The 16,297-nt window shown below is 47.5% G+C and overlaps 1 protein-coding gene across 1 annotated transcript; it reads right to left on the bottom strand.

Moving 5' to 3' along the window:
* Positions 1 to 12,529: 12,529 nt before the first annotated feature.
* On the bottom strand, positions 12,530 to 15,075 carry LOC139046871 (solute carrier family 22 member 6-like). The gene is made up of 2 exons (XM_070520793.1): positions 13,525 to 15,075; positions 12,530 to 13,355 (listed from the first exon to the last, which is right to left on the bottom strand). Exons 1-2 carry the CDS (start codon positions 14,784 to 14,786, stop codon positions 12,902 to 12,904), a joined length of 1,716 nt encoding a protein of 571 aa, XP_070376894.1. The 5' UTR covers positions 14,787 to 15,075; the 3' UTR covers positions 12,530 to 12,901.
* Between the last annotated feature and the right edge of the window lie 1,222 nt (positions 15,076 to 16,297).

The raw sequence follows: 16,297 nt of genomic DNA, 5'->3' as shown, positions 1-16,297 counted from the left end.
GTTTCGGGGAAAATTATTCTCGGCCTAATCGTTCATTTATCGCGTTAAACGGCATCCGCGCGAGCCCGGGGACTCATATATGCCGATACTGAGCGCTTACCAGCCACTTTATTTTTCGTCGGAAAAATGATATTTCCCTGGGCTATAAGCTTAGCATTTTTTCAATTTTTCGGGGAAAGTTATTCTGCGCCTAATCGTTTATTTATCGCGTTAAACGGCATCAGCGCGAGCCCGGGGACTGATATATGCCGAGACTGAGCGCTTACGAGACACTTTATTTTTCGTCGGAAAAATGATATTTCCCTGGGCTATAGGCTTAGTATTTTTTCAATTTTTCGGGGAAAATTATTCTCGGCCTAATCGTTTATTTATCGCGTTAAACGGCATCCCGAGCCCGGGGACTCATATATGCCGATACTGAGCGCTTACGAGCCACTTTATTTTTCGTCGGAAAAATGATATTTCCCTGGGCTATAAGCTTAGCATTTTTTCAATTTTTCGGAGAAAATTATTCTCGGCCTAATCGTTTATTTATCGCGTTAAACGGCATCAGAGCGAGCCCGGGGACTCATATATGCCGAGACTGAGCGCTTACGAGACACTTTATTTTTCGTCGGAAAAATGATATTTCCCTGGGCTATAAGCTTAGCATTTTTTCAATTTTTCGGAGAAAATTATTCTCGGCCTAATCGTTTATTTATCGCGTTAAACGGCATCAGAGCGAGCCCGGGGACTCATATATGCCGAGACTGAGCGCTTACGAGACACTTTATTTTCCGTCGGAAAAATGATATTTCCCTGGGCTATAGGCTTAGTATTTTTTCAATTTTTCGGAGAAAATTATTCTCGGCCTAATCGTTCATTTATCGCGTTAAACGGCATCAGCGCGAACCTGGGGACTCATATATGCCCAGACTGAGCGCTTACGAGACACTTTATTTTTCGTCGGAAAAATGATATTTCCCTGGGCTATAGGCTTAGCATTTTTTCAATTTTTCGGGGAAAATTATTCTCGGCCTAATCGTTTATTTATCGCGTTAAACGGCATCAGCGCGAGCCCGGGGACTGATATATGCCGAGACTGAGCGCTTACGAGACACTTTATTTTTCGTCGGAAAAATGATATTTCCCTGGGCTATAGGCTTAGCATTTTTTCAATTTTTCGGGGAAAATTATTCCGACCTAATCGTTTATTTATCGCGTTAAACGGCATCAGCGCGAACCCGGGGACTCATATATGCCGAGACTGAGCGCTTACGAGACACTTTATTTTTCGTCGGAAAAATGATATTTCCCTGGGCTATAGGCTTAGTATTTTTTCAATGTTTCGGGGAAAATTATTCTCGGCCTAATCGTTCATTTATCGCGTTAAACGGCATCCGCGCGAGCCCGGGGACTCATATATGCCGATACTGAGCGCTTACCAGCCACTTTATTTTTCGTCGGAAAAATGATATTTCCCTGGGCTATAAGCTTAGCATTTTTTCAATTTTTCGGGGAAAGTTATTCTGCGCCTAATCGTTTATTTATCGCGTTAAACGGCATCAGCGCGAGCCCGGGGACTGATATATGCCGAGACTGAGCGCTTACGAGACACTTTATTTTTCGTCGGAAAAATGATATTTCCCTGGGCTATAGGCTTAGTATTTTTTCAATTTTTCGGGGAAAATTATTCTCGGCCTAATCGTTTATTTATCGCGTTAAACGGCATCCGCGCGAGCCCGGGGACTCATATATGCCGATACTGAGCGCTTACGAGCCACTTTATTTTTCGTCGGAAAAATGATATTTCCCTGGGCTATAAGCTTAGCATTTTTTCAATTTTTCGGAGAAAATTATTCTCGGCCTAATCGTTTATTTATCGCGTTAAACGGCATCAGAGCGCGCCCGGGGACTCATATATGCCGAGACTGAGCGCTTACGAGACACTTTATTTTTCGTCGGAAAAATGATATTTCCCTGGGTTATAGGCTTAGTATTTTTTCAATTTTTCGGAGAAAATTATTCTCGGCCTAATCGTTCATTTATCGCGTTAAACGGCATCAGCGCGAACCCGGGGACTCATATATGCCCAGACTGAGCGCTTACGAGACACTTTATTTTTCGTCGGAAAAATGATATTTCCCTGGGCTATAGGCTTAGCATTTTTTCAATTTTTCGGGGAAAATTATTCTCGGCCTAATCGTTTATTTATCGCGTTAAACGGCATCAGCGCGAGCCCGGGGACTCATATATGCCGAGACTGAGCGCTTACGAGACACTTTATTTTTCGTCGGAAAAATGATATTTCCCTGGGCTTAGCATTTTTTCAATTTTTCGGGGAAAGTTATTCTGCGCCTAATCGTTTATTTATCGCGTTAAACGGCATCAGCGCGAGCCCGGGGACTGATATATGCCGAGACTGAGCGCTTACGAGACACTTTATTTTTCGTCGGAAAAATGATATTTCCCTGGGCTATAGGCTTAGCATTTTTTCAATTTTTCGGGGAAAATTATTCCGACCTAATCGTTTATTTATCGCGTTAAACGGCATCAGCGCGAACCCGGGGACTCATATATGCCGAGACTGAGCGCTTACGAGACACTTTATTTTTCGTCGGAAAAATGATATTTCCCTGGGCTATAGGCTTAGCATTTTTTCAATTTTTCGGGGAAAATTATTCCGGCCTAATCGTTTATTTATCGCGTTAAACGGCATCAGCGCGAGCCCGGGGACTCATATATGCCGAGACTGAGCGCTTACGAGACACTTTATTTTTCGTCGGAAAAATGATATTTCCCTGGGCTATAGGCTTAGTAATTTTTCAATGTTTCGGGGAAAATTATTCTCGGCCTAATCGTTCATTTATCGCGTTAAACGGCATCCGCGCGAGCCCGGGGACTCATATATGCCGATACTGAGCGCTTACGAGCCACTTTATTTTTCGTCGGAAAAATGATATTTCCCTGGGCTATAAGCTTAGCATTTTTTCAATTTTTCGGAGAAAATTATTCTCGGCCTAATCGTTTATTTATCGCGTTAAACGGCATCAGCGCGAGCCCGGGGACTCATATATGCCGAGACTGAGCGCTTACGAGACACTTTATTTTTCGTCGGAAAAATGATATTTCCCTGGGCTATAGGCTTAGTATTTTTTCAATTTTTCGGAGAAAATTATTCTCGGCCTAATCGTTCATTTATCGCGTTAAACGGCATCAGCGCGAACCCGGGGACTCATATATGCCCAGACTGAGCGCTTACGAGACACTTTATTTTTCGTCGGAAAAATGATATTTCCCTGGGCTATAGGCTTAGCATTTTTTCAATTTTTCGGGGAAAATTATTCCGACCTAATCGTTTATTTATCGCGTTAAACGGCATCAGCGCGAACCCGGGGACTCATATATGCCGAGACTGAGCGCTTACGAGACACTTTATTTTTCGTCGGAAAAATGATATTTCCCTGGGCTATAGGCTTAGCATTTTTTCAATTTTTCGGGGAAAATTATTCCGGCCTAATCGTTTATTTATCGCGTTAAACGGCATCAGCGCGAGCCCGGGGACTCATATATGCCGAGACTGAGCGCTTACGAGACACTTTATTTTTCGTCGGAAAAATGATATTTCCCTGGGCTATAGGCTTAGTATTTTTTCAATGTTTCGGGGAAAATTATTCTCGGCCTAATCGTTCATTTATCGCGTTAAACGGCATCCGCGCGAGCCCGGGGACTCATATATGCCGATACTGAGCGCTTACCAGCCACTTTATTTTTCGTCGGAAAAATGATATTTCCCTGGGCTATAAGCTTAGCATTTTTTCAATTTTTCGGGGAAAGTTATTCTGCGCCTAATCGTTTATTTATCGCGTTAAACGGCATCAGCGCGAGCCCGGGGACTGATATATGCCGAGACTGAGCGCTTACGAGACACTTTATTTTTCGTCGGAAAAATGATATTTCCCTGCGCTATAGGCTTAGTATTTTTTCAATTTTTCGGGGAAAATTATTCTCGGCCTAATCGTTTATTTATCGCGTTAAACGGCATCCGCGCGAGCCCGGGGACTCATATATGCCGATACTGAGCGCTTACGAGCCACTTTATTTTTCGTCGGAAAAATGATATTTCCCTGGGCTATAAGCTTAGCATTTTTTCAATTTTTCGGAGAAAATTATTCTCGGCCTAATCGTTTATTTATCGCGTTAAACGGCATCAGAGCGAGCCCGGGGACTCATATATGCCGAGACTGAGCGCTTACGAAACACTTTATTTTTCGTCGGAAAAATGATATTTCCCTGGGCTATAGGCTTAGTATTTTTTCAATTTTTCGGAGAAAATTATTCTCGGCCTAATCGTTCATTTATCGCGTTAAACGGCATCAGCGCGAACCCGGGGACTCATATATGCCCAGACTGAGCGCTTACGAGACACTTTATTTTTCGTCGGAAAAATGATATTTCCCTGGGCTATAGGCTTAGCATTTTTTCAATTTTTCGGGGAAAATTATTCTCGGCCTAATCGTTTATTTATCGCGTTAAACGGCATCAGCGCGAGCCCGGGGACTCATATATGCCGAGACTGAGCGCTTACGAGACACTTTATTTTTCGTCGGAAAAATGATATTTCCCTGGGCTTAGCATTTTTTCAATTTTTCGGGGAAAGTTATTCTGCGCCTAATCGTTTATTTATCGCGTTAAACGGCATCAGCGCGAGCCCGGGGACTGATATATGCCGAGACTGAGCGCTTACGAGACACTTTATTTTTCGTCGGAAAAATGATATTTCCCTGGGCTATAGGCTTAGCATTTTTTCAATTTTTCGGGGAAAATTATTCCGACCTAATCGTTTATTTATCGCGTTAAACGGCATCAGCGCGAACCCGGGGACTCATATATGCCGAGACTGAGCGCTTACGAGACACTTTATTTTTCGTCGGAAAAATGATATTTCCCTGGGCTATAGGCTTAGCATTTTTTCAATTTTTCGGGGAAAATTATTCCGGCCTAATCGTTTATTTATCGCGTTAAACGGCATCAGCGCGAGCCCGGGGACTCATATATGCCGAGACTGAGCGCTTACGAGACACTTTATTTTTCGTCGGAAAAATGATATTTCCCTGGGCTATAGGCTTAGTATTTTTTCAATGTTTCGGGGAAAATTATTCTCGGCCTAATCGTTCATTTATCGCGTTAAACGGCATCCGCGCGAGCCCGGGGACTCATATATGCCGATACTGAGCGCTTACGAGCCACTTTATTTTTCGTCGGAAAAATGATATTTCCCTGGGCTATAAGCTTGGCATTTTTTCAATTTTTCGGAGAAAATTATTCTCGGCCTAATCGTTTATTTATCGCGTTAAACGGCATCAGCGCGAGCCCGGGGACTCATATATGCCGAGACTGAGCGCTTACGAGACACTATTTTTCGTCGGAAAAATGATATTTCCCTGGGCTATAGGCTTAGTATTTTTTCAATTTTTCGGAGAAAATTATTCTCGGCCTAATCGTTCATTTATCGCGTTAAACGGCATCAGCGCGAACCCGGGGACTCATATATGCCCAGACTGAGCGCTTACGAGACACTTTATTTTTCGTCGGAAAAATGATATTTCCCTGGGCTATAGGCTTAGCATTTTTTCAATTTTTCGGGGAAAATTATTCCGACCTAATCGTTTATTTATCGCGTTAAACGGCATCAGCGCGAACCCGGGGACTCATACATGCCGAGACTGAGCGCTTACGAGACACTTTATTTTTCGTCGGAAAAATGATATTTCCCTGGGCTATAGGCTTAGCATTTTTTCAATTTTTCGGGGAAAATTATTCCGGCCTAATCGTTTATTTATCGCGTTAAACGGCATCAGCGCGAGCCCGGGGACTCATATATGCCGAGACTGAGCGCTTACGAGACACTTTATTTTTCGTCGGAAAAATGATATTTCCCTGGGCTATAGGCTTAGTATTTTTTCAATGTTTCGGGGAAAATTATTCTCGGCCTAATCGTTCATTTATCGCGTTAAACGGCATCCGCGCGAGCCCGGGGACTCATATATGCCGATACTGAGCGCTTACCAGCCACTTTATTTTTCGTCGGAAAAATGATATTTCCCTGGGCTATAAGCTTAGCATTTTTTCAATTTTTCGGGGAAAGTTATTCTGCGCCTAATCGTTTATTTATCGCGTTAAACGGCATCAGCGCGAGCCCGGGGACTGATATATGCCGAGACTGAGCGCTTACGAGACACTTTATTTTTCGTCGGAAAAATGATATTTCCCTGGGCTATAGGCTTAGTATTTTTTCAATTTTTCGGGGAAAATTATTCTCGGCCTAATCGTTTATTTATCGCGTTAAACGGCATCCGCGCGAGCCCGGGGACTCATATATGCCGATACTGAGCGCTTACGAGCCACTTTATTTTTCGTCGGAAAAATGATATTTCCCTGGGCTATAAGCTTAGCATTTTTTCAATTTTTCGGAGAAAATTATTCTCGGCCTAATCGTTTATTTATCGCGTTAAACGGCATCAGAGCGAGCCCGGGGACTCATATATGCCGAGACTGAGCGCTTACGAGACACTTTATTTTTCGTCGGAAAAATGATATTTCCTTGGGCTATAGGCTTAGTATTTTTTCAATTTTTCGGAGAAAATTATTCTCGGCCTAATCGTTCATTTATCGCGTTAAACGGCATCAGCGCGAACCCGGGGACTCATATATGCCCAGACTGAGCGCTTACGAGACACTTTATTTTTCGTCGTTAAAATGATATTTCCCTGGGCTATAGGCTTAGCATTTTTTCAATTTTTCGGGGAAAATTATTCTCGGCCTAATCGTTTATTTATCGCGTTAAACGGCATCAGCGCGAGCCCGGGGACTCATATATGCCGAGACTGAGCGCTTACGAGACACTTTATTTTTCGTCGGAAAAATGATATTTCCCTGGGCTTAGCATTTTTTCAATTTTTCGGGGAAAGTTATTCTGCGCCTAATCGTTTATTTATCGCGTTAAACGGCATCAGCGCGAGCCCGGGGACTGATATATGCCGAGACTGAGCGCTTACGAGACACTTTATTTTTCGTCGGAAAAATGATATTTCCCTGGGCTATAGGCTTAGCATTTTTTCAATTTTTCGGGGAAAATTATTCCGACCTAATCGTTTATTTATCGCGTTAAACGGCATCAGCGCGAACCCGGGGACTCATATATGCCGAGACTGAGCGCTTACGAGACACTTTATTTTTCGTCGGAAAAATGATATTTCCCTGGGCTATAGGCTTAGCATTTTTTCAATTTTTCGGGGAAAATTATTCCGGCCTAATCGTTTATTTATCGCGTTAAACGGCATCAGCGCGAGCCCGGGGACTCATATATGCCGAGACTGAGCGCTTACGAGACACTTTATTTTTCGTCTGAAAAATGATATTTCCCTGGGCTATAGGCTTAGTATTTTTTCAATGTTTCGGGGAAAATTATTCTCGGCCTAATCGTTCATTTATCGCGTTAAACGGCATCCGCGCGAGCCCGGGGACTCATATATGCCGATACTGAGCGCTTACGAGCCACTTTATTTTTCGTCGGAAAAATGATATTTCCCTGGGCTATAAGCTTAGCATTTTTTCAATTTTTCGGAGAAAATTATTCTCGGCCTAATCGTTTATTTATCGCGTTAAACGGCATCAGCGCGAGCCCGGGGACTCATATATGCCGAGACTGAGCGCTTACGAGACACTTTATTTTTCGTCGGAAAAATGATATTTCCCTGGGCTATAGGCTTAGTATTTTTTCAATTTTTCGGAGAAAATTATTCTCGGCCTAATCGTTCATTTATCGCGTTAAACGGCATCAGCGCGAACCCGGGGACTCATATATGCCCAGACTGAGCGCTTACGAGACACTTTATTTTTCGTCGGAAAAATGATATTTCCCTGGGCTATAGGCTTAGCATTTTTTCAATTTTTCGGGGAAAATTATTCCGGCCTAATCGTTTATTTATCGCGTTAAAGGGCATCAGCGCGATCCCGGGGACACATATATGCCGATACTGAGCGCTTACGAGCCACTTTATTTTTCGTCGGAAAAATGATATTTCCCTGGGCTATAGGCTTAGTATTTTTTCAATTTTTCGGAGAAAATTATTCTCGGCCTAATCGTTCATTTATCGCGCTAAACGGCATCCGCGCGAGCCCGGGGACTCATATATGCCGAGACTGAGCGCTTACGAGACACTTTATTTTTCGTCGGAAAAATGATATTTCCCTGGGCTATAAGCTTAGCATTTTTTCAATTTTTCGGAGAAAATTATTCTCGGCCTAATCGTTTATTTATCGCGTTAAACGGCATCAGCGCGAGCCCGGGGACTCATATATGCCCAGACTGAGCGCTTACGAGACACTTTATTTTTCGTCGGAAAAATGATATTTCCCTGGGCTATAGGCTTAGTATTTTTTCAATTTTTCGGAGAAAATTATTCTCGGCCTAATCGTTCATTTATCGCGCTAAACGGCATCCGCGCGAGCCCGGGTACTCATATATGCCGAGACTGAGCGCTTACGAGACACTTTATTTTTCGTCGGAAAAATGATATTTCCCTGGGCTATAAGCTTAGCATTTTTTCAATTTTTCGGAGAAAATTATTCTCGGCCTAATCGTTTATTTATCGCGTTAAACGGCATCAGCGCGAGCCCGGGGACTCATATATGCCCAGACTGAGCGCTTACGAGCCACTTTATTTTTCGTCGGAAAAATGATATTTCCCTGGGCTATAGGCTTAGTATTTTTTCAATGTTTCGGGGAAAATTATTCTCGGCCTAATCGTTCATTTATCGCGTTAAACGGCATCAGCGCGAACCCGGGGACTCATATATGCCCAGACTGAGCGCTTACGAGACACTTTATTTTTCGTTGGAAAAATGATATTTCCCTGGGCTATAGGCTTAGCATTTTGTCAATTTTTCGGGGAAAATTATTCTCGGCCTAATCGTTTATTTATCGCGTTAAACGGCATCAGCGCGAGCCCGGGGACTCATATATGCCCAGACTGAGCGCTTACGAGACACTTTATTTTTCGTCGGAAAAATGATATTTCCCTGGGCTATAGGCTTAGTATTTTTTCAATTTTTCGGAGAAAATTATTCTCGGCCTAATCGTTCATTTATCGCGCTAAACGGCATCCGCGCGAGCCCGGGGACTCATATATGCCGAGACTGAGCGCTTACGAGACACTTTATTTTTCGTCGGAAAAATGATATTTCCCTGGGCTATAAGCTTAGCATTTTTTCAATTTTTCGGAGAAAATTATTCTCGGCCTAATCGTTTATTTATCGCGTTAAACGGCATCAGCGCGAGCCCGGGGACTCATATATGCCGAGACTGAGCGCTTACGAGACACTTTATTTTTCGTCGGAAAAATGATATTTCCCTGGGTTATAGGCTTAGCATTTTTTCAATTTTTCGGGGAAAATTATTCTCGGCCTAATCGTTTATTTATCGCGTTAAACGGCATCAGCGCGAGCCCGGGGACTCATATATGCCGAGACTGAGCGCTTACGAGACACTTTATTTTTCGTCGGAAAAATGATATTTCCCTGGGCTATAGGCTTAGCATTTTTTCAATTTTTCGGGGAAAGTTATTCTGCGCCTAATCGTTTATTTATCGCGTTAAACGGCATCAGCGCGAGCCCGGGGACTGATATATGCCGAGACTGAGCGCTTACGAGACACTTTATTTTTCGTCGGAAAAATGATATTTCCCTGGGCTATAGGCTTAGCATTTTGTCAATTTTTCGGGGAAAATTATTCTCGGCCTAATCGTTTATTTATCGCGTTAAACGGCATCAGCGCGAGCCCGGGGACTCATATATGCCGAGACTGAGCGCTTACGAGACACTTTATTTTTCGTCGGAAACATGATATTTCCCTGGGCTTAGCATTTTTTCAATTTTTCGGGGAAAGTTATTCTGCGCCTAATCGTTTATTTATCGCGTTAAACGGCATCAGCGCGAGCCCGGGGATTGATATATGCTGAGACTGAGCGCTTACGAGACACTTTATTTTTCGTCGGAAAAATGATATTTCCCTGGGCTTAGCATTTTGTCAATTTTTCGGGGAAAATTATTCTCGGCCTAATCGTTTATTTATCGCGTTAAACGGCATCAGCGCGAGCCCGGGGACTCATATATGCCGAGACTGAGCGCTTACGAGACACTTTATTTTTCGTCGGAAAAATGATATTTCCCTGGGCTATAGGCTTAGCATTTTTTCAATTTTTCGGGGAAAGTTATTCTGCGCCTAATCGTTTATTTATCCCGTTAAACGGCATCCGCGCGAGCCCGGGGACACATAAACAAATAGCCTAGATTAATTTTCTCGGGAAAATGAAAAAAAGTGAAGGCTATATATAGCCCATGAAAATATCGTTTCAGCCAAGAAATTTAAGTTCCCTCTAAAGCGTTAGTTCTTTTTACTTTACTCCCCGCGCAGGTGCTGATCCCAATTTACGCGCTAAATAAACAAATAAGCCTAGATTAATTTTCTCGTAAAAAAACCGGGAGAACCACACGCAGACACTTTTGCAGCCGCACTGATTATTTTCAAGGGTGTTCGTTCAACTCGAGCAGAGATAATTAAGCTCTTTTACTGATAAAGAAATCGGCGGCTTTACTGGCACGTGCGCTTGAAATATGGTGCGATAACCCCGGAAGGTCGCCGGATTTTTCGACCCATGAGCCACCTAAGGTTATCGGTGTAATAAGTGGTTATGCGCAGATAGGTTTACGCACACACACACACACACACACAAAAGAAACAAGAAAACGAAACGAAATAGGCAAGTGCTCGTTACAGTGACGCCGTAGCAGTGTTCACACAGTGAATGGCTCGTGCTGAAGGATTGCTGACGCCGATTCCGGAAAGGACTCCGGAAATTTCGACCACCTGGGCTTTTTTAACGTGCACCTGAATTTGATTACACGGGCGTTTACGACCCCATCGAAATGCGGCCGCCGTGGCCGGGATTCGATCCCGCGACCTCGTGCTCAGCAGCCCAACACCATAGCCACTGAGCAACCACGGCGGTTTTCCCGCGATGAATAAACGGACCTGTGCCGATGTGCGCTTGTAGTGGTGCAGATGCTTCGGATGTGTTCTTGAAGTTTGGGGGGTGGTGCAGATGCTTCGGATGTGTTCTTGAAGTTTGGGGGTGGAAATACATTTGTTGAGGTTGAAGAGGAAAGGGGAGACCATCCTTCACCCCTCCCCTCTTTTTTCGTGGACCGGGGTGCCCTCAGTTTTACGCGGAGTCTTTGGAGAAAGCAATGAACCTGCTTTTAAAGAAGGTGCGCCATTTCCGCATGTTTTATGGCTGACACGCGAGAGGACTCTATGGGAAAGGAGGCAGTTTATGCGGTTACACGGCGCGGATTCTCGTTGGGCTTACGGCCGATTTACGCTCGAGCCGTACCCATCGCCGCAAGCCGCACCGCACGCGTGTAGTCGCGCGAAAAATTGCACGTATCCCGCACTTGTGCAAAAATTACCATTTACACTGTGTGCACAGTGTATACCTTACACATTGTGAGCCGAAATGTGTGCACACGCGTTTGGTACGTGCAATCTTTCGCGAGACCGCACGCGTGCGGTGCGGCTTGCGGCGATGGGCGGCTCGAGCGTAAATCGGCCCTTGTTCCAGCGATGTTCGTTCGTGCAGCGAACACGTAGTTGAACTGAAAGCCGTGCAAGTTGGTACCCAGTCACATTCATACATGGTTTGCGCTTGAAACACGCGGACGAAGGAAAGGCTTCCGAAGCCGCTGAGCAAGGGGTTCAACAGGGACACGATCGCTCCGACAGCGCTTATTGCAGTCTTCAAAGGACCCACGACAGTCGCAACCCAAGGTGTGAAAGCTGCAGGAGGAAGAGGGAGAAGAGGAAGTGGAAGAAAGAGGGGGAAACTTACGGAACGACTCTCTGTCCGGGTCGCCGCTGTTGCTGCCCAGCTTGGCCGCAGGTCATTTTGTCCGTTATTGCGCACACGGCTCTGACCGTCGCGTCTGATGGTCTGTCGACCATGGCGAGAGTTTATCAACCCCTTGAATAGGCGTATAAATCAGGAGCATCTACAGAGACAACTCCGGATTCTCCGTACATCCCAGCTTCAGTACTGCAATGGTTTTCGAGAGCTAGACGACCTCCATAACACTTGGGCCCAGCAGAGGAGGAGTGTGCTGTTGCTCCATCCCATCTGTCATAGCCCATTGAGAGTACCTCAGCTTGGGTACATTTTAGCGCATTCAATCGATTAAGTTGCTGTTGATTTGTTAATGAAATTTGCTTTATATTCGATATGCAAGAGGGATAAGTAAAAAAAGCCTCATAGTCACTCTTTACAAAGAAGTGAACTTCCTTCTGAACAACTGACAAAGATATCTTAAGGATGTGCAAATCAGTAAGAAATTCCAGCCACTTACCTCCGCCTCGCTGTACGCTATACATGATATAGCTCGACCAAAACTAGCAGTCTGCTGTTCAAGCTATAGCAAGCGCCTTGCGACGAGACAATGTTTCAAACCTTCCTGTGTTTTGTTTCAACAACACTTACAGCAACATGAAATACAATAAACAAAGCTTAATTAGCAGAAAACGTCCATCAATACTCGCCGCGCCCACCCTTTCAACCCGGCTTTCTACAAAAGTTACGCGGTGCGATGTTAAAACCCGTGTGCCACTCGCACATGATGGCGGCAAAGGCGGAAAGACACACATCTTCGAAAGCTTTTCTTTATACTAATATCTCGACTGGTCACTAAGAAAAATGAGGAACATTTCGTACGTACTTGGCATTAATTAGTCGACTAATGAGATAAAAACTCTAGGTGCGCTCATTAAATGTTCAGCTCCCCCCCCCTCCCCCTCCCTCGTCGAAACTTATTAAACAACGCTACGGCCTCGTCTTGGACGTCCTGCGTCTCCTGCATCATCCCGAGCACGTCCCTGTCGGTGCCGCTCGCTTTGCGGACGTCGGTGATGCCGCGGCTCGTCTCGGGCAGTCGCACGAGCACGGCGACGCCACCGAACACCGCCGAGCCTACGACGGCGAAGCCGAGGTCCTCGCGGCCCACGTCCTCGAGCATGGCGAGCGCCGAGGCGGCCGTGGCGCCCAGCCGGCCGCACGCGTAGGCGCCGCACAGTGCAGTGCTGCGCACGCGCGTCGGGAACAGCTCGGCCACGTACAGGAAGTTGGCCGGAGCCTGGACGCGCGCGCAGCACTGCGCCACGACCAGCAGGGCGTCGCCACACCAGGCGCGGATTGGCCGAGATGGCGACGGCGAAGAGGAGGCAGGTGCCGCCCAGCAGCCTCATGGCGGCCACCAGGAACTGGAGCCTGCGGAGATATAAGCGCGATGGCCGATTGCGGCGCGCCGGACGAGTGAGATTCGGCATGGCTCCGAAGTACACGGTCGACCGCCTTTAGGTCGAAGTGCCTGGGGCCCAACGGACTGCCTTAAACGGACTGCCTTAAATGGTGTGCGATAATAAGCGTTGTCACTCACCTGCCCCAGGTCATGAGCGCCAGGTACATGACCACGTATGAAGGCGCAGACAGGACGACGGACACGATGCTTATCGTCGCGTCCTTGCGCATCCTGCTAGACCAGGTGAGGCCGTAGAAACCCAGCATCAGCGTGAACGTCACGACGAACACTCCGGCCATGCGGGCGCCCCTGGCTTCCGCGCCGGGCGCGACCCCGGGCGACAAGGTGCCCTCGCTGCGGTTGATGTCGTCGCGGAGCCTCTGCATGGCCCGCCTGGCCGTGACCCGGTGCACGTCGTTCACCCTGGCGGCCTCGAGCATGACCGCCTCGGCCTCGTCGACCCGGCACAGCACCAGCAGCCAGGCGGGAGACTCGTGCACAGAGCACACAGCGAGCACCAGCAGCACCGTCGGCGACAAGATGACCACCTGCAGCACGGTCCAGGAGAGCGGGAACACCGCCAGAATCAGCAGGAACACGTCGACCAGGAAGACGCCCAGCGAGCAGGAGATGCCCACGTAGAAGACGCGGTAGGCGAGCGGCACCACTTCGTAGAGAAGAATCAGGGCGACAACGAAGACGGCGCTGGCGCAGGCCGAATTCACGAACCTGGTCGCCAGGTAGAGCCAGTAGGAGCGCGTCAGGCAAGTGCACACGGTACTCAGCAGCAGCACCGCGAAGCCCGACGCGATGACGAGCTTGCGCCCGTACGTGTCCGCCAGGCACCCGGCGACCGGCACAATGAACAGGGCACCGCTCATGTAGACCGCGTTGGCCAGGGACAGCAACCACGTCCGGTGGCACACCAGGTTCCAGAAGCTCCTCGCGGACCGGCGCGCTTGAGCGGCGTCGTAGTCCCACGCGTCGCACTCGATGGTCTCGGTGTCGTTCGGCTGGTGACCCGGACGGACGTACGCGAGGCATTCGCTGGGGCTCCCCGCATCGTCGACGGGAACGCCGACGTTCTTCCAGCGGGCGGTGGAAAGGTCGGCGAACTTCGAGGGCGGTCGGCACCAGTGGTGCACGGGTCGAGCAACCAGGGAGGACGACTGGCTGTGGCAGTGCAGCACGATGAGCGTCAGCACGACCAAGCAACAGAGGAGACGCTGGAAGTCGCCGTGGCCGTAGATGGTGGTGCCGCACTCCAGCTGCTGCTGCGTGCCGTCGACGTCTCGGTCCTGTGCGCAGCTGGTCGCGGGCTCGCTCGACACTTGCTTCGGGGTGCGGATCGCTGGGCCTTTCTTTTTCCTGCTGGGAGTGCCGCTCATGCTCCTAGGCATCTTCGCGGCAGTCGCTGCAGGGGTACGGACAGCGAACGAATCGTAGCGGTCGTCGCAGGTTTCAACAATGCGTAGCGCGCGCTGGTGTTCCACTGCGCGGGCTCGCTCGCTCAAGAGTTGCTGATGATGATGGCTTTTTACGGCTTTTTAGCGAATGACGCCACAGCTGCCCGGAATAATCGCAGCCTGTGCTGCTCATGATCGTGATGGTTTTCATACTATGGCACACAACCACAGCGGAACGTTTGCTCTGCTAGACCAGTTAAAGTCGGGCCGCGTCCTCCTCTGAGTTGCAGCCAGCTCGGCGCCCACAAGACATAAATCAAGGAGCTCTATACTGGCCACACACAAATAAAGGGGAGACTGAAGAAGATGGCGCTTGCAAAACGTGCGTTAAGCGTTCACTATTTCGCTGTGGCTTCAATTCAGGGCTTCAGTGAGGCCAATCCCCCACGTGGCCCCATTGGAGGCAATGAAAAGTATACACACAATAAAAACATCACCATCATGGAATTTTTTTTTTGGAAACGAAACTCTTTTTGGTTCTCGCTTGCTGCATAGCACCAACTTAGGGCGGTTTTTCTTAATTACATTTTCTTTTACCTATCTTAAACCCCTATCTATCCGAATGAAGTCGGGTAGCAATGATTATGTTGCAATCAATAACGGTGCTACACAGCATTATGACGTAAGCAACGTATGGTTTAAATAGGAGAGAATCGGATGTTGAGAGACCTCCTCGCTACCCCCCCCCCCCCCCCGCCCCACCCCCCACACACACAGGTTGGTCTTAAAACAAGTTCCCTGGAGTGGCAGGCCCGTCGTGGCTAGCTCTTTCCCAGCACAGGTGAAGGCTACCGTTGCCTCCCCATCACCTCTGAAAGAGAGATGAGGCAGATGAAGTACGATGATAACTCCAGTCATCGAGAGATGACTGCTTACCATCCGCAGTCCAGCGGACTTACGCAGCTATTAAACAACACCGTCACACACACCAGCACAAAACATGGGAGCGTATGTCTTGCCTTACGTGACCTTCGGGCATAATACCGCGGTACAAGAAAGATCGAGCTTCAGTCCATTTTACCTCGTTTAGAGCCGCGAAGTTCAGAAGATGCTGAGTGCTATGCATCCGTGTCAAGACATCGAGCACCTAACTACTGACGCCGAGGAATTTGATGAGAGCGCTGAGGAAGCTCGCCAGCTCGCGCAGCTGCACATCGGTCAGCAGGAACACACACATGCACGGCGTTACAACATCCGCCAAAGACAAGTGTGCTACAACTCCGGAGACCAAGTGTTGGTGTAGACTGCAGTTCGCTGCCACGGCCTTTGTGAAAAGCTGCCGAGCCGGTATTTTGGCCCATGCAAAGTGCTGCGCCGCATTAGTGATGTGAACTACGAAATCGTTCCGGACAGTGCGACACAAACATGGCTTCGAGAACCACTTAGCCCTGACATAGTTCACGTTGTGCGCATGAAACCATGTGTTGCGCGGTCTTTATTATTTT

Source organism: Dermacentor albipictus, chromosome 6 (assembly GCF_038994185.2).
Source record: "Dermacentor albipictus isolate Rhodes 1998 colony chromosome 6, USDA_Dalb.pri_finalv2, whole genome shotgun sequence".
In the NCBI taxonomy this organism is placed as follows: Eukaryota; Metazoa; Arthropoda; class Arachnida; order Ixodida; family Ixodidae; genus Dermacentor; species Dermacentor albipictus.
The sequence above is the reverse complement of the archived record's forward strand: the minus strand, read 5'-3'. Positions and strand labels throughout refer to the sequence as shown.